General features: G+C 44.9%; 1 protein-coding gene across 2 annotated transcripts in view; it reads right to left on the bottom strand.

Annotated features, from left to right (window-relative positions):
- tecta (tectorin alpha) overlaps positions 1 to 18,808 on the bottom strand; it is a 55,216-nt gene extending 36,408 nt beyond the window's left edge. The window contains exons 1-12 of one of the 2 annotated variants that reach the window (XM_055941752.1): positions 18,265 to 18,808; positions 17,677 to 17,950; positions 8,978 to 9,042; positions 8,536 to 8,675; positions 8,089 to 8,376; positions 7,533 to 7,670; positions 7,075 to 7,240; positions 6,561 to 6,973; positions 5,837 to 6,407; positions 4,930 to 5,540; positions 2,323 to 2,893; positions 1,418 to 2,088 (exon numbers count right to left, since the gene is read on the bottom strand). In XM_055941752.1, coding sequence (XP_055797727.1) covers positions 1,418 to 2,088; positions 2,323 to 2,893; positions 4,930 to 5,540; positions 5,837 to 6,407; positions 6,561 to 6,973; positions 7,075 to 7,240; positions 7,533 to 7,670; positions 8,089 to 8,376; positions 8,536 to 8,675; positions 8,978 to 9,041 — 3,633 coding nt within the window. In that variant the 5' untranslated portion in view covers position 9,042; positions 17,677 to 17,950; positions 18,265 to 18,808. The remainder of the gene's footprint in view (positions 1 to 1,417; positions 2,089 to 2,322; positions 2,894 to 4,929; positions 5,541 to 5,836; positions 6,408 to 6,560; positions 6,974 to 7,074; positions 7,241 to 7,532; positions 7,671 to 8,088; positions 8,377 to 8,535; positions 8,676 to 8,977; positions 9,043 to 17,676; positions 17,951 to 18,264) is intronic. The other variant, XM_055941753.1, reaches the window with a different exon arrangement.
- Positions 18,809 to 23,249: the final 4,441 nt, after the last annotated feature.

Raw genomic sequence — 23,249 nt, forward strand, 5'->3', positions numbered from 1 at the left:
AATTAACTTTTAACAAGACACACCTGTTAATTGAAATGCATTCCAGGTGACTACCTCATGAAGCTGGTTGAGAGAATGCTAAGAGTGTGCAAAGCTGTCAGGGCAAACTGTCTGATTTATTTAGAATTCAAGGCACACTTAACCAGCATGGCTACAACAGCATTCTGTAGCGATACGCCATTACATCTTGTTTGTGCTTAATGGGACTATCATTTGTTTTTCAACAGGACAATGACCCAACACACCTCCAGGCTGTGTAAGGACTATTTGACCAATAAGGAGAGTGATGGAGTGCTGTATCAGATGACCTGGCCTCCACAGTCCCCTGACCTCAACCCAATTGAGATGGTTTGGGATGAGTCGGACCGCAGAGTGAAGGAAAAGCAGCCAACAAGTGCTCAGCATATGTGGGAACTCCTTCAAGACTGTTGGAAAAGCATTCCAGGTGAAGCTGGTTGAGAGAATGTCAAGAGTGTGTAAAGCTGTCATCAAGGCAAAGGGTGGCTATTTGTAGAATCTCAAATCTCAAATATATTTTTATTTGTTTATCACTTTTTGGGTTATTACATGATTCCATATGTGTTATTTCATAGTTTTGATGTCTTCACAATTATTCTACAATGTAGAAAATAGTAAAAAATAAAGAAAAACCCTAGAATGAGCCGGTGTCCAAACTTTGACTGGTACTGTATGTGTATATATATATTTTTTTGTTTTGTTTAACAGGACAAATATAATGGGGCACGTGCCCTTGTGCCCCCTATGGTCATGATGCCTCTGTATGTCTGTTTGTTTGTATTTGTTTGTTTGTGTGTGTGTGTGTGTGTGTGTGTGTGTTATATCTAGTGGGTGTAAGTGTGAGTATAGGAACAAGTGTGTGTATTGTGGTTTTTCTCAGATCTTTGGGTTGGTTTGTGAACCCTTTCCAAATGTCGCTCAGGTCAGCCGTTCCTCTGAGCCCAATCCAGCCCGATAAAAGATGTTGATTGAAATAAGATCCACCCTGAGCCAATCAAAGAGGAATTCACTCTTTGCTCCGTTATTCTATAGGCTTGATTAGCAAATAACTCTCCCTTACACGTCCAACCACTGTGACCTTCACAATACATCAGTCACATTTGAAGGATGAATACGCACTGAAATTAAGACATAATAAGAACACATTTCCCCTGTCACTTTTCAGTTGGATTCTCTGAAAGGCATTGGTAGGATTATTGGCATGTTCCCATTACTTACCACAGATGTTTCTTACTAATAAAGTCTAGCAAGATTGACTGTGCCTAAGAGTTTTCACACTACTGATTCAAACCAAACCAAGCTTTACTGAGCATTTCACAAAGGGCAATGTGATATATCAGAGCCAGTACAGTTTGGTTCAGGATGGAGAGGTAGTGTGAAAAGGGTATAATCCACTCACCGTGATGGTGTGTTTGTAGCTCCGAGACACCTCAATCTCATAGCCGTAGACCTCCAAGACGAACCCTCTCACCCAGATGGCCTGCCCTGTGTCCCTCTCCTCGTTCCGGGCTGACAGCTTGAAGTGAGGGAAGGTGGCGCTGCTGCTCGTCCCAGGCTGGGTGGCGGGGCTCTGATCCCCATCATCCTCCCCCACCACCCCGCCGTTGCACGCCGTCGTAGCCAGCCTCAAGGTACAGCTGCTCTGTAGCTCGAAGGGCACACCACCGAACGGAAGAAAGTGGCTGTAACCGGCGGCAACGCATAGCGCCTCGGTGTGCGGCTGACAGAAGTAGAGGCCCTCAAGGCCCTCCTGGCAGTACTCGCCCTCCCCGCATGGTGCCAGCGTGCAGTAGACGCTGTTGTCCGAGCCGTTGCAGTAGCAGCGCTCTTTGCACTCCCAGTCGGTCCAGAAGGTTTGGTTGGTGGTCAGCTGCCGGCTGCCAAGGTCGAGGCAGCCGCAGTCACTGCGTGCCACGCACTGGCCATTGCGCAGCGCAAAGCCCTCCTCGCACTGGCAACCCTCCTGGCAAGGCAGTGGGCACGGCTCGTCGGGCTCGTCAAGGCCGGCGCAGGTCAGCTGGCATGCGCTAGTGCACTCATCAAAGTGACTGTTCTCCGGACAGGGCAAGGCTGTAGGAAGGAGAGAGAGAGAAAGGTGGGGGAGAGAGATGAGAAAGAAAGTGGGATGGTGAAAGAAAGAGAGAAAAGTAGAGAGATAAAGACAGATGTTGAACAGAGACAGAAACAAGAGAAAGGGAAATTCAGAATTAGCAGATTCAATGCGTGGTTCATAAATGAAAAATACATGGTTAGTCAATTACTCAACAACATTCCAAGGTGGTGGTGGTGGGGGGACTAACTCACGGCAATTGGTAGCACTCCTCCAGGCGGCAAGGCCCACCTGGGCGTCCTGACAGGCTGAGGCATACGCCTGCAGCGAAGAGCAGAGCGCCGAGCGGTTTCCCTCACGCACGCACATGTTGTACAGGCAGTTCCGGAAGAACGGCGAGGGGTTGACGGCACCATGGCACGCCAGGAAGGAGCTGTTCCCCGGGTCGTTGATGTTGCCACACATCCATGGGCTCTGGTAGAGCCGCAGGTCCGTGCACATGCGGTACAGGTCGTCGCAATCGCCGTTACATGTCAGGTCGTCAGCGATGGCCCGCCAGCCTTCGGTAAAGAGTTCGGGGGATTCGGCCAGACGGCCGTTGGGTAGACGGAGGTCGTCGCTGGCATTTCCGTTGAAGAGGCCGCACAAGCCACAGGTGGCGTTGTAAAAGAGGGTAGAGAGGGAGATGTTGAGGAAGCCCTGGCGGGTGTAGCGGACTAGGACCAATCCGCTGGACTCCACCACGGTGGCGTTGCCCGGGGCGCGGTAGATCATCAGGGTCTCCAGAGGATGGATATAAGGTAGTAATACCGGTTCACCGTTCAGCTGGGAATTAGAGACATCATAACATTGTGTCACAGACTGGTAATAGCAGGGAAAATTCATTTGAATTCTATCACTTTTTGACAGCATCCCTTTTGATTTAAACAAGATTTTCCATACATGTTTGCCCATGGAAGAAGTGGTCAGGAAGTTACTTATTGGACCTGAATGCAAAAACATTCAGGAGATAAAGGTGCTCAAAGTTGAACCATTTTGCATATCCCACCATACCTTGAGACAACCATGTCTTTATCAGTGGAAAAGATACATGGTTGAGTTTGATATCATTTAAAAGTTTACAAAATGGGTTTGTCAAACTATTATATAATAATTTATTTCAAGTATATATATATGTGTGTATATACACTGCTCAAAAAAATAAAGGGAACACTTAAACAACACAATGTAACTCCAAGTCAATCACACTTCTGTGAAATCAAACTGTCCACTTAGGAAGCAACACTGATTGACAAAAAATTTCACATGCTGTTGTGCAAATGGAATAGACAAAAGGTGGAAATTATAGGCAATTAGCAAGACACCCCCAAAAAAGGAGTGATTCTGCAGGTGGTGATCACAGACCACTTCTCAGTTCCTATGCTTCCTGGCTGATGTTTTGGTCATTTTTGAATGCTGGCGGTGCTTTCACTCTAGTGGTAGCATGAGACGGAGTCTACAACCCACACAAGTGGCTCAGGTAGTGCAGTTCATCCAGGATGGCACATCAATGCGAGCTGTGGCAAAAAGGTTTGCTGTGTCTGTCAGCGTAGTGTCCAGAGCATGGAGGCGCTACCAGGAGACAGGCCAGTACATCAGGAGACGTGGAGGAGGCCGTAGGAGGGCAACAACCCAGCAGCAGGACCGCTACCTCCGCCTTTGTGCAAGGAGGTGCACTGCCAGCGCCCTGCAAAATGACCTCCAGCAGGCCACAAATGTGCATGTGTCTGCTCAAACAGTCAGAAACAGACTCCATGAGGGTAGTATGAGGGCCCGACGTCCACAGGTGGGGGTTGTGCTTACAGCCCAACACCGTGCAGGACATTTGGCTTTTGCCAGAGAACACCAAGATTGGCAAATTCGCCGATGTGTGGACCTCCAACCATCTTTGTGGTACCATTTGAAAGTTGAAATGTAAATGTTATTAACATTTTTGTAAATGACACCCATCCTGAGCATGACACCCATATTCAAGAGCTTGTTGAGAGCAACTGATGGCGAGCACAACACAAGGTGATGATGTAAAATGAAGTGTAAGCTACAACATATGCGAATATGAAAACTCTAGTTCATGCATTTTTAGATAATTGATGTTAAAGGTAAAAAAAAAGACAAAAAACATGTCCAAGAAAAATGATCAAATAGTTTGACAACCCTGTTTGTAAGCTTTTAAATCAATCTCAACCGTTTATCTTTTCCAGTGATGACGACATGACATGGTGGGGTATAAAAAATAGGTCAACTTTGAGCACCTTTATCTCCAATATGTCCCTTTCTGAGCACTTCTACCATTGGCAAATATGTATGGAAGGTTGCATTCAAATCAAAATGGGTGCTGCCAAAAAGCGATTTAATTCAAATAGATTTACCCAGCAGCAACATTCAATCACTGTAATGTAGTGTTGGGATATACATATTCCAGCTAAATTACTTTGAGCATGAGAAAGGTATCTCATGATGACATTAGACTTTCAGGGCCAGTTTCCCAGACTCATATTTAGCCTACCCCTGGTGTAAAATTATGTTAAATGGAGTTTCTCCACTGGAAGTGATTCTTAGTCCAGAAGTAAAGTTAGCCTAGGTCTGGAAAACCGACCGGCAACGAGGCCCACAATACTGATGCTTTCTGAATACATTTTCAACAGAATCTTTATAGATCTCTTTATCTGTCTGGAGACTCATACGTTTTCTCTCAATCATAAGACTGAGGTAGTACCAAAATAGCCTGGTCCCATACTGTATGTTTTGCATGACAATGAACAAACACAGAGAAAAGTTGGCGATAGCACAAACAGACTGGAGCACCAGGCTAAAATACTGACCTTCACTGTGTCAAAGTCCGATCCACCCATCTGGGCCTCCAGGTTGGCCACCCTGACCACCACGGGCCTCATCCAGGCCGGACCCTTGTTCACCAACCGCCGGCCCATCTTCACCTCCACAACCGACACGTTGGCCGGCGTCGGCCCGCACGACCTCAGCAGGTAGTAGGAGCTGTCGTCCGGAAAGAGCATGGAGGCCCCGTCGAAGGAGGCCGTCACAGCGTTCTGGCCCAGAGAACACACTCCCTCCCTGCGGGGGTAACAACCCAACAGGCCGACCTCCGCCACACACACCTCGCCTTCTCTACACGAGTCGTTGAAGCAGGAGACTTCGCCGTTGGCCCCACAGACACAGCGCAGGGTACACTCTCTGGCCTCGCCAGTGGGGCCCGCCCAGAAAGTGTCGTTGAGGGGGTAGTATAGGCCGTCACGCTCGCAGCCGCAGTCCTGCCGCCAGACACAGCGGCTGCCACTCAGCACGTAGCCCGGGTCGCACTGGCAGCCCTCGGTGCAGGGGTGGGCACAATACAGGTGAGCGGTGAGGTCTGAGCAGGAGGCCGGGCAGGCACTGGTGCACACCTGGTAGTGGCTGGACTCAGGGCATGTCAGGGCTGGCAGCAAATCAAAGGAGAAAGAGGATGTTATAATACAAATTATATTAATGAAACATTGTTATGCTGTTATGTGTTAAATGATTACTACTGTAAGTTGTATTATGATATTGTGGGGGCAAAGAAAGAATGAGAGATAAAGACAGCTGTTGGAGTAAGCAATATTAACCACATCTAACAGAAACAGCAAGTTACATCTTTATTTTAGGGATAAGTAGCTATGAGTCCCTTTCATGTCCAAACAAAACCATTCCTACCCCGACATATAGATACATGTGGGACAGAAGAGCACCTACCACAGAAGGTGCGTGATCTCCAGGGTCGTATGGTGACCCCCAGGGCTTGGCAGGCTAAGGCATAGGCCTGGATGGCCTGACACAGGGTGGTAATGTTGTCCCTGTTGCTGCACATGTCGTAGACACAACTATAGACGAAGGCCGTGGGGTCCACCACTGCCCTGCAGTCCCTGAAAGGCCCGTCTGTCTTGTTGATGAGTCCACAGTAGTCCGGGCGGAAGTAGAACGCCTCGGTCAACGGGTCACAGATACTGCAGTTCTGGGCGCAGCCATCCGTGCAGCGCCAGTCAGCGTCCTCTGCTCGCCAGCTGCCACCTAGCTCCACCACGCTCTCGGCCAGCGAGCCGTCGGGCAGCACGGGGTCGTCGGCAGGGTCGTCGTTATAGTTACCACACAGGCCGCATGTGTTGTTGAAGTAGGAGCTGGGCAGGGAGATAGAGGCATAGTGCTGCCCGTCGTAAGACACCAGGAGGCCAAAGTCGGTCTCCAGGGCGACAGCAACACCTGACTGGTACACCCTGACCGCACCCAGCTGGAGTTGGACTGGCAGTGTCTTTACCAGCCCATCCACCTGGAAAAGAAAGAGCTAGTAGATTCAGGGCGGATTATGGAGTTTAGTACCACGTAAACACAATATTCGATAACCAATAGAGCGGTACACAGAATCTGCTGGTCTTACCTGTCAAACTACGTGATCAGAACACTGTTATGTACCTAGCCTCACCTGTACAGTGCCCTGGCTGCCCTTAGGCAGGGTGACGCGGTGGCCGTACACCTCCACAGTAACGTCCCTCAACCAGGATACGGAGGCCACGCCGCGGTTCTCGTTCTTTGCCTCCACGCTGAAGAAGGGCAGGCCGGCCACCTCCCAGCATGGCCGTGCAAGCAAATAGGAGCAGGTGCCCTGGAAGTGGTAGAGGAAGCCGTCAAAGGTATGGTAGTGTGGGTCACCGAAAACCACGCAGGTGCTGGTGCGCGTGGGCTGGCAGTAGAAGGCACCCTCCTGCTGCTCGCATGTTTCCAGCTGGCCGCATGGCGCCTCCTGGCAGAGCACCTCGTTGTCCATGTCTAGGCAGCGGCACCGCTGGGAGCACTGGTCAGACAGCCAGAAGATCTCGCCGCGGCGATAGAACCGCCCTAGGAGAAGATATGGACATTCCTAATAACTATGGGGTCTTCCCGAACCTAGATATTGGTCCAGTGTGTCAAGTCTTTGTTATGTTCCACTTCATACTCACCATTGTAACTGCAGCCATTGGCTGGGTCTATCAGGGCAGTGTCTATACGGAAGACCCAGCGGCCAGGCAGGTTAACATTGGTCGTCTGCTCGATTTCAACCACATCATTGGAGCGGGACCCAGGCAGGTTGAGAAAGTGACCAATGTCTCCTCCATTAAAACCTGACTGGAAATGGGAGAGATGGGGAAAGGCAAGCAAGGAGGTTATCACTTACTTAGAGGTGGGAGGCATCAAGATTGGTCTGCTGTATTTGAGCTATATCTGGGGGGTTGGCCTTCTGTGTTTTAGAGGTCATAGGTGGGACTTCATGATTGGTCTGATATGGTTTTAGGGGAGGTATGTGGGACATCATGGTTGGTTGGTTGGTTTGATGTGTTTTAGGGGTGGTACATAGGGAAATGTGATCGGTTTGATGTGTGCCGTTGGTGGTATATGTAGGTTATCATGATTGGACTACCTGTGCTGTGGTTCCACCTAAACCAGTCAGAGGGTCTCCTCCACTTGCAGTGCCTGTGCTCCAGTTGATCTCTCCATAGTTGAACATGGAAAAGCATGACAGACCATCTGATATCAATACAGCCTGAAACGTGTTAACCTATAGAGAGGTGAGAATATGCAGGCATAGTAAGTTCAATATGAGCCCAAAGAGAGAGAAAAGAAAAACACTGAGTGAGACTAAACAAAGATTCACCACCTGGCAGAACGGACCTTTTAACCTAAGCAAATAACCACCTATTAGACTAAACAAATACTTACCTAGAGGTTCAATGACATTTCTATTTGAGGCAACAACATATGAACATTTACCTTCAGTTCTGGCTAAAGATCACAGACACACATGATTTTTTACATTTCTTCAGGGATAAATGGTAATGTCAGTGGCCATCATCAACTAAGGCCACATACTGTAGAACACCAATTCAGGTACCATCTCCTTTCTTGTGCGTGTGCCTAAAGGTGTTTTGAGTGTGGAGCATAATAATCCCTGTGATTAGTGATTGTGGTTATTTTACCGGGGTGGTCTGACTGCCTCCGTAGAAGGTGACCTGGTGCCAGGTTGCGATGAAGACCCAGGTGGCTGTGAAGGTGGGCATGTTCTTGAAGTACTTGCGGATGTCTCGTGAGGCCCGCTCCAGTAACTCTGGGTCTGCGCTCTCGCGGTAGTACACATCTCCGCGGATGCCGTTGTGCACGTCTGCCCATAGTGGGGCGATGAAGGATCTGCTGTCACTCAGGGGGAAGGCCTCGGGGGTGAACTGGCTCACCTGCACGTTGAAGGAGATCACACCGTTGTTGTTGACCTGCAGAGATTGAGAGGGAGGCACGGTCCCGATTGATGTGTTGATGAACAGATTTATGATAAAAAAAACAATTAATGGTTAGGTGAATGATATGGTGGATTAACATTTCTCTGAGATATTTGCCGTTATTGAAGGAAAGAAGGGTATATAGGAGCTTACATAGATTGAGCGATAGGGGTTATTAAAGAAAATGAATGGCATGAGTATAATTATTTCAGTGGAACTTCCATCATCCATCTTGGGTGTCTCCAGATCTCGGTGGACGGGCCCATAGGGGTACATGATCTCTTGAGAAAGAGCTGAAGGAAGAAGGAGGGAGACAATTGTAACAGATCTAGCAAAGAAGGGAGAACAACTGGTCAAATTTTTAGATAGACTACTCATGTCATCTGAGACATTTAGGAGAATTCAATCAAGATAATATCAATGTCTTGCTTGTTTAACCAGAAAGAAAGGGAAAATAACTTATGCCTTCTAAACATACTGAACTTTCACTCTTTCATAACGGTCTATAAGACAGTGGTCCTTGAGTAATTTGCTCTGATACCTCTATATAAGATACAGAAAACATGTGAATCAGAATGGGATCCACGTCACTCACCTTCTCTCTGAGTAAAGAAGCTAAAGAGGTGGAACAGAATGACTGGAGTGCCTGGCCTGAGCATCCTAGATGGAGGAAAGAGAAAGAGGGGATTGAAGTAAGTCCACTGGGGACAATGAGAGTGAGAATAGTTAATTCAGGACAAAGCATTTAACGAGAGTTATTCAGGAAGGGCTTGTTAATTGAGTTTTTCAGATTCTTCCATAGCCATATGTAACAGTTTAACTTTAGTCCGTCCCCTCGCCCCGACCCGGGCGCAAACCAGGGACCCTCTGCACACATCAACAACTGACACCCACGAAGCATCGTTACCCATCGCTCCACAAAGGCCGCGGCCCTTGCAGAGCAAGGGGAACCACTATTTCAAGGTCTCAAAGCGAGTGAAGTAACCGATTTGAAACGCTATTAGCGCGCACCACCGCTAACTAGCTAGCCATTTCACATCCGTTACACATAGACCCCCAAAACCTCATGAACAACAGCGCCAGCAACTAGAACCCTATGTCTTTTAGGAGGCTGATACCAAAGAAGGGTAAAAATTACTCACAGAGACAACTTCTCATAAACAAGAGCATTTAATAAGAGCACTGGGGAGCAAGGGAGTACCGGCCAGCCGGTCGACGACGACGACACGTAACTTCTTTAAAATCAGTCTCCCATGTCTCCCTTGGGAGGTCCCCCCTATCCCCGTTAAAGGAGCCCTGAAAAGGCCCCATTATGCATTCAGGAACAATGTGTCAGGATCACATTCGCCTTGTGGTCCCGTGTGAGTGGACCACGGTGGGGCTGTGCCCTCTCAAAGCCATGGACCCTGCGGCCCAACCCAAGCCTCTCCGCCTCAGAGTCTCCTTGATGGGAGCTGGGCCTGGGAGCTCATTACCACGTCTGTTTGGGAGCCATGTCTTGTTGGCTAAAGAGAGGGGAGCGTAAACAGTGGAGCCCTAATGGCTTTAATTGAGCAGGCTTGAATTGCTAGGGTTCTTACTGTGGCCCTCTGGGGTTGCGTCGGTGCCTGGCTTGGCCCGCTTCCCATTGCCAAACCAGAATGTACAGCCAAGTCCATCCAAGGGAAAATTCCTGATATAATTCAATTCAACATTTGATTGAATGGTAGCTGCATGTTGATTCAATGGTTGTCGTCAATTGAATGTAAAAACACCATTTAACGTTGTGTCCACTCTGATTTGTGTATGTAAGACGCTTGGAGAAAGTCCCAAAGGGGACTTCATTACTGATTTGAAAAACCAAAACTCAAGGTACTTTTTTTGCATAGGTGTTTTTTTAATTGCCTTTGAAAGTGATCACAGAAAATAGCATGTTTTATTCATAATGGACAATGTTAATTGATATCCATGCCCGTTGTTCTACATAATCCAAATTAAGCGTTGGTAGATATAATTTAAAAAACATTCATTTATAAAACTAGATCTATGTAAATTTGAATTTAATGTATTAGTTAATGTGGCTCTTGACCTTTTTGCTTAGAATGAGAGATACAGTATCATATGCAACATTCTGGGCACAAACTGGTTGAACCAACATTGTTTCGAAGTAATTTTACAACATATTGTGACGTGGACTCCCAGTATTTAAGTAAGAGCATCTTCAGTATGTCACAAAAATAATATTGTCCAATATTGTCCACCCCCATTTGCCATGTCTTGAAATATGCAGATGGGTGGATTAAAAGTCCATTTACATTGTCAAACTTCTGACATCCAACTTTCTAACTCTGCCTTTAACTTTTGGACTTGATAGCACTCACAGAAGTGATTATTTATTGAGTTATTGTTAGTTTTACACTTAAGACATGACTCTGACATTGTTGTTTCTTAATTAAAGCATTTGTATCTTTAAAAATTATAAACTGGTTTGGCGTGTACTCATTTTGTGAGGGCTGTGTGTTGTTTACCAGGTTTATTTGGCATAAAATAGTTTGCTTTCTTTGAGTTTAACCTGAAGTTGTTGGCTCTCTTCAAAAGTAAATATCATATTCCTGTTTAAGTTCAGAAACTGTATTATCTTCTTTACCGTGTAAAGATTTGTTATATTTTTTCTAAGATAGAAATTAAATACAAATAAATCACTAACTCAGATTTAACTTTTGGAGTGTAGGAGATTATCATTCCCCTAAAGGATACCTTAAAAGCATCCCAAATTATGTCGGGGGTCAGCTTTTCTGCAAAATGTATTTTTGTTTTCATTTACATATTTAATACCTTTTGGGTCTTGAAGATGCAATCTGTTCATTCTCCATATTCTGTCACTAAGTGTATTTTCTGTGGGTACAATTAAGCATGATACAGGATAATGATCCAATATCACTATACAGTGCATTCAGAAAGTATTCAGACCCCTTGACTTTTTACACGGATGATCAACGGAAACAGAATGAACGTGAGCTCACTTTCGAGTCTTATATCAAAGGGTCTGAATACTTACGTAAATAAGGTATTTCTGTTCATTTTTTTTTTATAGATTAGCAACAATTCTAAAAGCCTGTTTTTGCTTTGTCATTATGGGGTAATGTGTGTAGATTACTGAGAGAGAGAAAATGTGGAAAAAGTCAAGGGGTCTGCAAATTTTCCGAAGGCACCGTATCATGTATTTTAAAACCCAGTATATTGTTGAGTGCATTTTTGTAAATCAAAATGTAGCCAATTCTTGAATAGCTTTCCTTACTTTGAGACAAAATGGAGTAGTCTTTTGTAGTTGGGAATAATAATCTGCAGGTATCCTGTAAAATATTTGAAGAGATGAAAATGTTCAGCCTCTTTGGAGGTTCCTTGAATTTCACTTTTTTTATTGCCATATCTGTCTAACTTGCTAAAGGTTTGATCACATGCTAAAATAATAGTTCCAGTCTGGGGTTGATCTAATATAGCTTGAATTATATCTAAAAACACCAGGTTTGCACCTGGGAGGAAATATTTCCTCATGTAAGGTACAATTCAAATTAGAAAATGTCCTTCTTGGTATGTATGCTGGGATATACAGTAATGGAAAAAGGTGTATTCCTATTTATCAGAATGCCTACACCTCTGCTGTTAATACAGTAGGTGGCAGCACAGGCCACTCCAACAAGATTCTCTTTAAATTTTACATTTATCCTTTTTGAGGTTTAGCTCTTGCATAAAAATCACATCTACTGACAATCTCTTTAAATATTCAAGAACCTTATGCTTTTTTTGCCATCATGAAGCCTGTGCACATTCTATGTAATCAGTTGGATTTTGTTGGTGTTTACTTGTATAGAATCAAAGTTAACCATGTTTGTTCGGTCTCTCATTGAAGAACCAGATAAAACATTTTAGCAGACAATTCATATGAGGGCGGTGGAAATCCCATAGATATGGAAGACTCATAGTATGAATACATGGTATACATGGTATACCTTCACAATTCTGGTTCATCCTTGGGAGCAATTTCCAAACACCTGAAGGTACCACGTTCATCTGTACAAACAATAGTACGCAAGTATAAACACCATGAGACCACGCAACCGTCATACCGCTCAGGAAGGAGACACGTTCTGTCTCTTAGAGATGAACGTACTTTGGTGTGAAAAGTGCGAATCAATCCCAGAACAACAGCAAAGGACCTTGTAAAGATGCTGGAGTAAACAGGTACAAAAGTATCTATATCCACAGTAAATGAGTCCTATATCGACATAACCTGAAAGGCCGCTCAGCAAGGAAGAAGCCACCGCTCAAGAACCGCCATAAAAAAAAGCCAGACTACGGTTTGCAACTGCACATGGGGACAAATATCGACTTTTTGGAGAAATGTTCTCTGGTCTGATGAAACAAAAATAGAACTGTTTGGCCATAATGACCATTATTATGTTTGGGGGGGGGGAAAGGGGGAGGCTTGCAAGCTGAAGAACACTATCCCAACCGTGAAGCACGTGGGTGGCAGCATCATGTTGTGGGGGTGCTTTGCTGCAAGAGGGACTGGTGCACTTCACAAAATAGATGGGATCAAGAGGAAGGAAAATTATGTGGATATATTGAAGCAACATCTCAAGACATCAGTCAGGAAGTTAAAGCTTGGTCGCAAATAGGTCTTCCAAATGGACAATGACCCCAAGCATACTTCCAAAGTTGTGGCAAAATGGCATAAGGACAACAAAGTCAAGGTATTGGAGTGGCCATCACAAAGCCCTGACCTCAATCCTATAGAAAATTTGTGGGCAGAACTGAAAAATCGTGTGCGAGCATGGAGGCCTACAAACCTGACTCAGTTACACCAGCTCTGTCAGGAGGAACGGGCCAAAATTCACCTAACTTATTGTGCAAAGCTTGTGGAAGGCTACCCGAAACGTTTGACCCAAGTTAAACAATTTAAAGGCAATGCTACCAAATACTAATTGAGTGTATGTAAACTTCTGACCCACTGGGAATGTGATTAAATAAATAAAAGCTGAAATACATCACTCGCTCTACTATTATTCTGACATTTCACATTCTTAAAATAAAGTGGTGATCCTAACTGACCTACGACAGGGAATTTTTACTCTGATTAAATGTCAGGAATTGTGAAAAACTGAGTTTAAATGTATTTGGCTAAGGTGTATGTAAACTTCCGACTTCAACTGTAAGTATTGCTTTATGTAATTTGTGTTCTTGTTAAATGTTTGCTCAGCCTACATGTTCATACGTTTTATATACAGTGGGGCAAAAAAGTATTTAGTCAGCCACCAATTGTGCAAGTTCTCCTAATTAAAAAGATGAGAGAGGCCTGTAATTTTCATCATAGGTACACTTCAACTATGACAGACAAAATGAGGAAAAAAAATCCAGAAAATCACATTGTAGGATTTGAATTTATTTGAAAATTATGGTGTAAAATAAGTATTTGGTCACCTACAAACAAGCAAGATTTCTGGCTCTCACAGAACTGTTTTTAAGAGGCTCCTCTGTCCTCCACTCATTACCTGTATTAATGGCACCTGTTTGAACTTGTTATCAGTATAAAAGGCACCTGTCCACAACCTCAAACAGTCACACTCCAAACTCCACTATGGCCAAGACCAAAGAGCTGTCAAAGGACACCAGAAACAAAATTGTAGACCTGCACCAGGCTGGGAAGACTGAATCTGCAATAGGTAAGCAGCTTGGTTTGAAGAAATCAACTGTGGGAGCAATTATTAGGAAATGGAAGACATACAAGACCACTGATAATCTCCCTCGATCTGGGGCTCCACACAAGATCTCACCCCGTGGGGTCAAAATGATCACAAGAATGGTGAGCAAAAATCCCAGAACCACACGGGGGGACCTAGTGAATGACCTGCAGAGAGCTGGGACCAAAGTAACAAAGCCTACCATCAGTAACACACTACGCCGCCAGGGACTCAAATCCTGCAGTGCCAGACGTGTCCCCCTGCTCAAGCCAGTACATGTCCAGGCCCGTCTGAAGTTTGCTAATGAGCATTTGGATGATCCAGAAGAAGATTGGGAGAATGTCATATGGTCAGATGAAACCAAAATATAACTTTTTGGTAAAAACTCAACTCGTCGTGTTTGGAGGACAAAGAATGCTGAGTTGCATCCAAAGAACACCATACCTACTGTGAAGCATGGGGGTGGATCATGCTTTGGGGCTGTTTTTCTGCAAAGGGACCAGGACGACTGATCCGTGTAAAGGAAAGAATGAATGGGGCCATGTGTCGTGAGATTTTGAGTGAAAACCTCACGACACATCAGCAAGGGCATTGAAGATGAAACGTGGCTGGGTCTTTCAGCATGACAATGATCCCAAACACACCGCCCGGGCAACGAAGGAGTGGCTTCGTAAGAAGCATTTCAAGGTCCCGGAGTGGCCTAGCCAGTCTCCAGATCTCAACCCCATAGAAAATCTTTGGAGGGAGTTGAAAGTCTGTGTTGCCCAGCAACAGCCCCAAAACATCACTGCTCTAGAGGAGATCTGCATGGAGGAATGGGCCAAAATACCAGCAACAGTGTGTGAAAACCTTGTGAGGACTTACAGAAAACGTTTGACCTCTGTCATTGCCAACAAAGGGTATATAACAAAGTATTGAAATAAACTTTTGTTATTGACCACCATAATTTGCAAATAATATCATTAAAAATCCTACAATGTGATTTTCTGGATTTTTTTTCTCATTTTGTCTGTCATAGTTGAAGTGTACCTATGATGAAAATTACAGGCCTCTCTCATCTTTTTAATTGGGAGAACTTGCACAATTGGTGGCTGACTAAATACTTTTTTGCCCCACTGTATATAAAACGTATGAACATGTAGGCTGAGCAAACATTTAACAAGAACACAAATTACATAAAGCAATACTTACAGTTGAAGTCGGAAGTTTACATACACCTTAGCCAAATACATTTAAACTCAGTTTTTCACAATTCCTGACATTTAATCAGAGTAAAAATTCCCTGTCGTAGGTCAGTTAGGATCACCACTTTATTTTAAGAATGTGAAATGTCAGAATAATAGTAGAGCGAGTGATCTACGTGAGAAGAGTGGGTCCACCGAGAGACTGGGGTGAGATGAGTGGAGGCACCACCAGCTATCGAAGTCATTCCAAAGGGTAGGTTTAACAAGGCAAATTAAATGTTACCATACTTTATTAGTCTCATATCATCAATGATACTATTTATGAGGCCTTTATAGCATTTGCAAAGTCATCAACAGCTTTCATTTCAATTGAAAACAGACAATACATATAGGCCTAGAGTTTCAAGCTTTGGTTGATTTCAAATGTTATCTTCAAGTAAATCATTAATATGTTGGATTCACGTCTCCATCTCAACCAAAAATGTAAGTTTAGTCCTTAAATGTAGTCCAATTCTTTAACTTAGATTTTTGGTTGAGATGGAGACATGAATCTAACATCAATTATTAATTTGTAGACAGACTTGATATTGAATTGTGTTTGGTTGTGAACACAACCAATTACCAACATTTGAAGGAGATTAATCTTCTGCTTGGATAGTTCCATCTGTGCCAGTGACTTAGTCTTGCTTTAATTCCATCTTGTCAACAAATAAATAATTGATATGTTGGATATCCTTTAAAATGTTGATATTTGGTTGCGTTTTCAACCAAACAGAAATCAATATTCAGTTAATCTACAAATTAATAATTGATGTTGGATTCACATAAAAAGTTAAGGCTATCTTACAAACTAATGTAACAGTATTTATTCAACATTAAAATGAGTAACACATCCATGGCCACATTTTGAGTTAAGCCTACAGTAACTTCTTATGTAATAATAATCAAGATAGCATGCAGGTCGCTGGTCTGTGGAGATCTTCACAACTGCTATAATAATATGCGCAGAATCTCAAACAGCTTGGATCACTTGCATTATGTACTTTTAATGCAATCTCAACTGCAATTCAGGTCATTTAGTTGTGCTATGAGATGAAGCACAGTGATAAAATGTATTTCCATTTTAACTTTGTTGTGCTTTTAAATGGTTGAAAGCCCAGTGATAACACAATGGGATTTCAACAAACTTCTGACCTGTCTTTTTGAGTGGGTGAATTAAGGTTGAAATCTCATTGAACAATGTCTCAACCAAATATTACCCAAATGTCCATGTTGAAATGATGTGGTGTGCCCAGTTATCCTCAATGTTTTCTCTGGGGAATGTGATGTGAATGAAGTATGTCTCTCCCAAATCTTCACTGTCATCTCTTTAATGCGTGTACAGTATTCAGCCTGATGGTAAATTGTGTTCAGGTGTGCCAAGGTTAGTGGACCCTGGTGAGAGGGGATCATCGTTCAGTCATCGCCCCGTCGTCATGCTTTGTCAACACAGAGATTACCACAACTGCTATTTTCACTCCTTCAGTTCCCCCCACGCTATCTGACAGACATTTACTCCATAATGTTCCAACAGAACAATGGAGATAAAGCCCGGGAATGCACTCAGGGACTGCACTTTCAAAAAAAGAGCTCTTCTAATGGTGTAAACACAACCTCTCTGGGCTCACACTCCAGTGCCCTAAACTTCTGACTGTATCAGGAGGAGTTTACTCTAGCTGCAACTAATAGAACAAAAACAATTGTAGGAGTATCCAAATCATGAAATAATACAGCTAGCAGAACATTCAAATATAGCATAATTGTTGCCATGTATCTGAAGACACAAGTAGATTAGGGACTGTTGGCTAATGTTACTTAAATTAAATTAAAACGACAGACTGGTTAACTTCTAAACACACATCTTCATTAGCACATACTTGTCAAGTCAAACTATATTGCCAGATGCTCAGCAGTAGGCAATGTTATAACATTGAACATATAATCTTAATACAGTATTAACTAATGAAAGAAAGGCATTACATTATTCCAAGACCAAATGCCAAGGATAGCTCCGTCATCTTCCCTGTGAGACATCACCATACACATGCTCATTAAGCAATATGACGTCCTCTATACACTCATGTCCATATTTCCTAAGAGCTGAAATGGGTGAAATGCCCTGATACCTTAAATGCTGTATACACCATGTCTATCAGTAACAGGGATTATCCACCATGTTACACACTCCTGTATTATCTTCAAAAAGCTATGAGATGCCAAGGGTAAACAAGTACAAACACACACCTATCCAGGAGTCAGATTCAGGTGCACCTTACCTGTCCACTAGTTGGTGATGCACCTGCTGGAGTGAAAGAGAGATAGAGGAAGAGGTAGATAGATTGACCACTCACCTGCTTTCAGAAGATGGACATTTAACTCCTCACCACTCTCACCAGGCTGCCTCCAGTACACAGCTGTGTTCCATCCAGCTGGGAACATCCACAGAGTTTAAAAGAAGTGAGGAGAGGACTGGAGAAAGACTGAGGGGTGGTGGTTGTTGTGGTGATGGTGGTGGGAGGGGAGGAGGGGGGTGGACATCCAAACAGAGGAGCACTTCTCGTCCACTTCCAGCAGGATTAACGGTACTGTAATAATGGGAGTCCCAGAAAACAGCAGAATCCTCGCCTAGGGCATCCAATGGATTTCAAAAGGAGCAGGGAGAAAGAGAATACTTGAATGAGAGGAGCAGAGAAAGTGTAAGCCCCTGCCGAAGCTCTGGAAGGAACTTCACTAAAAGAGGCAGGTGCAAATTTTACCGGGGATAGTGTTCAACATAATCAGAAATCAGTGTTTGGGGAAAGGGGAAAGTGGGGAGGGGGACTGAGAGTGCAGAAAGAGGGAGAGAGAGTGTGTAGAAAGTGAGGGAGAGAGCAAATAAGAGATCCTGTAAATGAGGGAGGAAAGACTACACAAGCAAAGGCAAAATATTGAAACTAGACCTTATTTCCCTCCAAGCATGGAAGGCAAAACGGTTTAAACAAATAGGATTTTGGACATAAATGTCCGCCCCTTGGATTGGGCCCTGATCACCCCCATCAGCCCTGTCGACGGGGTCTGTCTATGTATGGCTAAAGCTTTCTACCGGAGTGACTCCGACCCAGCCAAAGCAGCCCAGTCTCACTCTGGGTTATTTTATGGACACAAAGAGAGAGAGAGAAACACACAGACTAAAACCCTGCTTTTTCAAGACCTTGGGTAGTTTGAGTTACAGAATTAACATGAGTCACTTAGAACACACTGTGTGCTTCTCTTTAATTAGGGACGGCCTCATTTACAGGGACACACAGCGCACCTCATTTCCATAGATCCTGGAGAGATTAGGCATAAGGGAAATGGTAGGTGGATGCGTGCTGATAGGGTCTGGGAAGGAGAGGGGAGTCAGTCAGGTCTTTGTTGTAAGGGGGACAGTGGAGGTAACTGGAGAGGTGGGAGCAGGATGTGTGAAAGGCTGCAGGACTGAGGGTCGACCCGGGGCTCCCATTGACCAGTGTAGGGGCTCTCTGTGGAGGATTCTTTTACACCTCCCATGCCTTGTTGTGTAAAATGCACATACTCTTAACCAACCTGTGAAAGAGAGCGACACACAAAAGGGGACAAAAAACAACATGATCCCAGTGGGCCTGCCGGGACCGGGATCCTCCTGTGCTAGCGGTCAGTGTTTTGGGAAATGTCGAGGACAAGGAGAAGTGGGAGAAATTGAGATGGGGACGATAGGCCTGATTTTCACTTGAACCCTCTCTCTCTCGCATGGACTCACTCACACTCTCATCTGCCCAAACAAAATTCTTTAGACAACAAGGACATGATAGTGAGAGGATAATGGTCGCTCCCTCTCCATTTAGCTCACTGGGAATGGGGACAGTGTTGTATAATCAAATTGGTTGTTACATACTGAGCTCAGCTGAGGTGACACTGCATATTTGCCCCATGTAAGGTGTGTACACATCTATGCCGAAATGGAGGACAGGAGGGCATAGATATTTCCAGGAACATAGTCTTGCTAAGGAGGTTGACCTATAACTAAATGGTCTGATTGTCGTTTCAATTGTAAAAAAGTTGAGAAAATAAAACAGTCATGGTTGAAACGGACTGATCCAGTTACCTCAATAAGTAAAAAAGCATTACATCAACCGTTTATGTGGGACCACAGTGACAGGTGAGAACAAAGTCGGGCGTATCAAACATCAGAAGTTCTGGAGAGCCCATCAAGCTTGACCCCCCCCCCCCCTCCCCCCCCAAAAATAATCCATGGAATGGATTCTGGGTGAGCTCAGCGCAAGTCACCCAATCCCCAGAGGGGGCCACTCCATATCAACACTCTAACCTCCCCCTATGCCCAGCAGTTGGCCTTGCCCTCCTCTCCTCTTCTTTCCTCCACAATGTAGAACCTCCTTGTGGTAACCCAAATCCACCTTCCCTAAAGACTCCTTCTCCTGGGCACACAATGGGCTCCGTTCAGCCCAAACTGCCCTTGGTCCAGCTCCATAATGCAATGGGGGAGATCAGGATACCGCCTGCCCGGCCAGGTCTTAGATACGGGACAAGGGCGTGAAGAGGTAACGCAACAACTCACCCCCCACCACCTCCCAACCTCGGCGTGACCCTGCATTAGCGGGGCAGCCTCGTTTTCACAGCCTGGTAACCCCATCACCAGCCTGTTTGTCTCCAGAAGCCTAGACTTCCTTCTGTGGAGGAACTGGAACTGGTGGGCCTGGTGCTCCAGTCAGAGAAGGCCCAGGCCAAGGAGAGCTCAGCCCAAACCCCTGCCTGGTGACAGAGCTTCTGCTGGGGCTGGAAGTTGGGATTTAGAGCCGGCCAGCTGAATTGGCTTAGGGAGGTCGTGATGGCATCAGCCAAATGTGTCTCATGTGGTTCACAGTCACACCATGCTTGGAGGATGGGGAGTGAGGGGAGGAGGAGCTTTCGGCACCTCCAGGCTGGGTGACACCAATTAAGCCTGATTATTTTGCAGCGACCCAGGCGGTTGTGGGACTGGCTCCAGTTGGAAGACTTGAGCTTCGTGGTGGTGACTGCAGTAGTTGGCTTTTTCAGTACTCCCACAAAACAGCAGGTCAGGAAAGCAATACTTCCGATCAGTCAAAACTATAAATTATGACTTACCTAAAGCCAGTGGATCATAATCAAATGGCCACCCAGACTATTTGCAATGCCCCCCTCCTTTTACACCGCTGCTACTCTCTGTTGTTATTATCTATGCATAGCCACTTTAATAACTCTACCTACATGTACACTTTACCTCAACTAACCAGTGCCCCCGCACATTGACTCTGTATCGGTATCCCCCTGTATATAGTTTTGCTATTGTTATTTTACTGCTGCTCTTTAATTACTTGTTACTTTTATTTCTTATTCGTATTTTTATTGAAACTGCATTGTTGGTTAGGGGCTCGTAAGTAAGTATTTCACTGTAAGGTCTAAACCTGTTGTATTCGGCGCATGTGACTAATACAATTTGATAGGTCTTGCAGACACGGCTCAACAAGAATAGTTAGAAAGACACCAGCCAACAAGAGTGCATACATCATTTGCATCAGGAACCGACAACTCAATTTACAAAGGTGAGAGGCCAACGAGAATGCACCTGAGGAGGAAGGTTTCCCATTTCGATAGAAGGGAATAAGGTATGACGTGACATGATACATGTCTGTGAATATCCTCAGATGCCACAGAGTTGTCAAGTCACACCCAGACCTGTATAACCTCTATCCCACTAAATGTGGACCCATTTGGGATATGAGAAGCACCTCTGAGCCTAATCTGAAGTCCCTAATGGGTCTTGAGTTCCAGTTGACACCCTTCACCGGGATAGTGTTGCACTGGAGTTGCCTTGAGAAGGGGTCTTGTGGTGGTGGACATAGCTATACCACTCATAGGCTCCGGATTAAATACATTTTGGTGGGAAGTGAAGGATGGGAGTAGAGAGGGGAATCCCCAGAAACCCAACACCTGACACCTATGGAATGGAAACATAGCTGCAGCTTAAACATGAATGCAGGAGAGAACCTAGGTTTGTGGAATGGACCTGACGAGTCTACCTTACCGAGCCCACAAGGCTACTGCAGCCTATGAAATGGAGCTGCATTGGCTGGATTTGAAGCAGGCAGCGTTTACAAAATCGTCAGTGGAAGTGCTTACATCGTATCGTCTGAGAATTCTAGATTGGAAAGCAGTCGTGGTCATCCCCCTCTTCAAAAGGAGGAGACACTCTAGACCCAAACTGTTACAGACCTATATCCATCCTGCCCTGCCTTTATAAAGTCTTCGAAAGCCAAGTTAACAAACAGATCACCGACCATTTTGAATCCCACCGTACCTTATCCGCTATGCAATCCAGTTTCCGAGCTGGTCATGGGTGCACCTCAGCCACACTCAAGGTCCAAAACGATATCATAACCGCCATCGATAAAAGACAGTACTGTGCAGCCGTCTTCATCGACCTGACCAAGGCTTTCGACTCTGTCAATCACAACATTCTTATCGGCAGACTCAACAGCCTTGGTTTCTCTAATGACTGCATCGCCTGGTTCACCAACTACTTCTCAGATAGAGTTCAGTATGTCAAATCGGAGGGCCTGTTGTCCGGACGTCTGGCAGTCTCTATGGGGGTGCCACAGGTTTCAATTCTTGGGCCGACTCTCTTCTCTGTATATATCAATGATATCGCTCTTGCTGCGAGTGACTCTTTGATCAATCTCTATGCAGACGACACCATTCTGTAAACATCTGGCCCTTCTTTGGACACTGTGTTAACTAACCTCCAAACGAGCTTCAATGCCATACAACACTCCTTCCATGGCCTCCAACTGCTCTTAAATGCTAGTAAAACTAAATGCATGCTCTTCAACCGATCGCTGCCCGCACCTGCCCGCCCGACTAGCTTCACTACTCTGGACAGTTCTGACTTAGAATAGGTGGACAACTATAAATACCTAGGTGTCTGGCTAGACTGTAAACTCTCCTTCCAGACTCCTATTAAAGCATCTCCAATCCAAAATTAAATCTAGAATCGGCTTCCTATTTCGCAACAACGCATCCTTCACTCATGCTGCCAAACATACCCTCGTAAAACTGACCATCCTACCGATCCTCGACTTCGGCGATGTCATTTATAAAATAGCCTCCAACACTCTACTCAACAAATTGGATGCAGTCTATCACAGTGCCATCCGTTTTGTCACCAAAGCCCCATATACTACCCACCACTGCAACCTGTACGCTCTCTTTGGCTGGTCCTCGCTACATATTCGTCACCAAACCCACTGGCTCCAGGTCATCTATAGGTCTTTGCTAGGTAAAGCTCTGCCTTATCTCAGCTCACTGGTCACCATAGCAACACCCACCCATAGCACACGCTCCCGCAGGTATATTTCACTGGTCATCCCCAAAGCAAACAGCACCTTTGGCCGCCTTTCCTTCCAGTTCTCTGCTGCCAATGACTGGAACGAATTGCAAAAATCACTGAAGTTGGAGACATATCTCCCTCACTAACTTTAAGCATCAGCTGTCAGAGCAGCTTTCCGATCGCTGCAGCTATACACAGGCCATCTGCAAATAGCCCACCCCATATTTGTTTTTCTGCTCTTTTGCACACCAGTATTTCTACTTGCACATCCTCATCTGCACATCTATCACTCCAGTGTTAATTGTTAACTTGTAATTACTTTGCCACTATGGCCTTTATTGCCTTACCTCCTTACTTGATTTGCACACACTGTATACAGATTTTCTATTGTGTTATTGACTGTAGTTTGTTTATCCCATGTGTAACTCTGTGTTGTTGTTTTTGGTCGCACTGCTTTGCTTTATCTTGGCCAGGTCGCAGCTGTAAATGAGAACTGGTTCTCAACTGGCCTACCTGTTTAAATAAAGGTGAAATAAAAAATAAACATTAAAAACAACCATG

Source organism: Salvelinus fontinalis, chromosome 13, assembly GCF_029448725.1.
Source record: "Salvelinus fontinalis isolate EN_2023a chromosome 13, ASM2944872v1, whole genome shotgun sequence".
Taxonomy (NCBI): Eukaryota; Metazoa; Chordata; class Actinopteri; order Salmoniformes; family Salmonidae; genus Salvelinus; species Salvelinus fontinalis.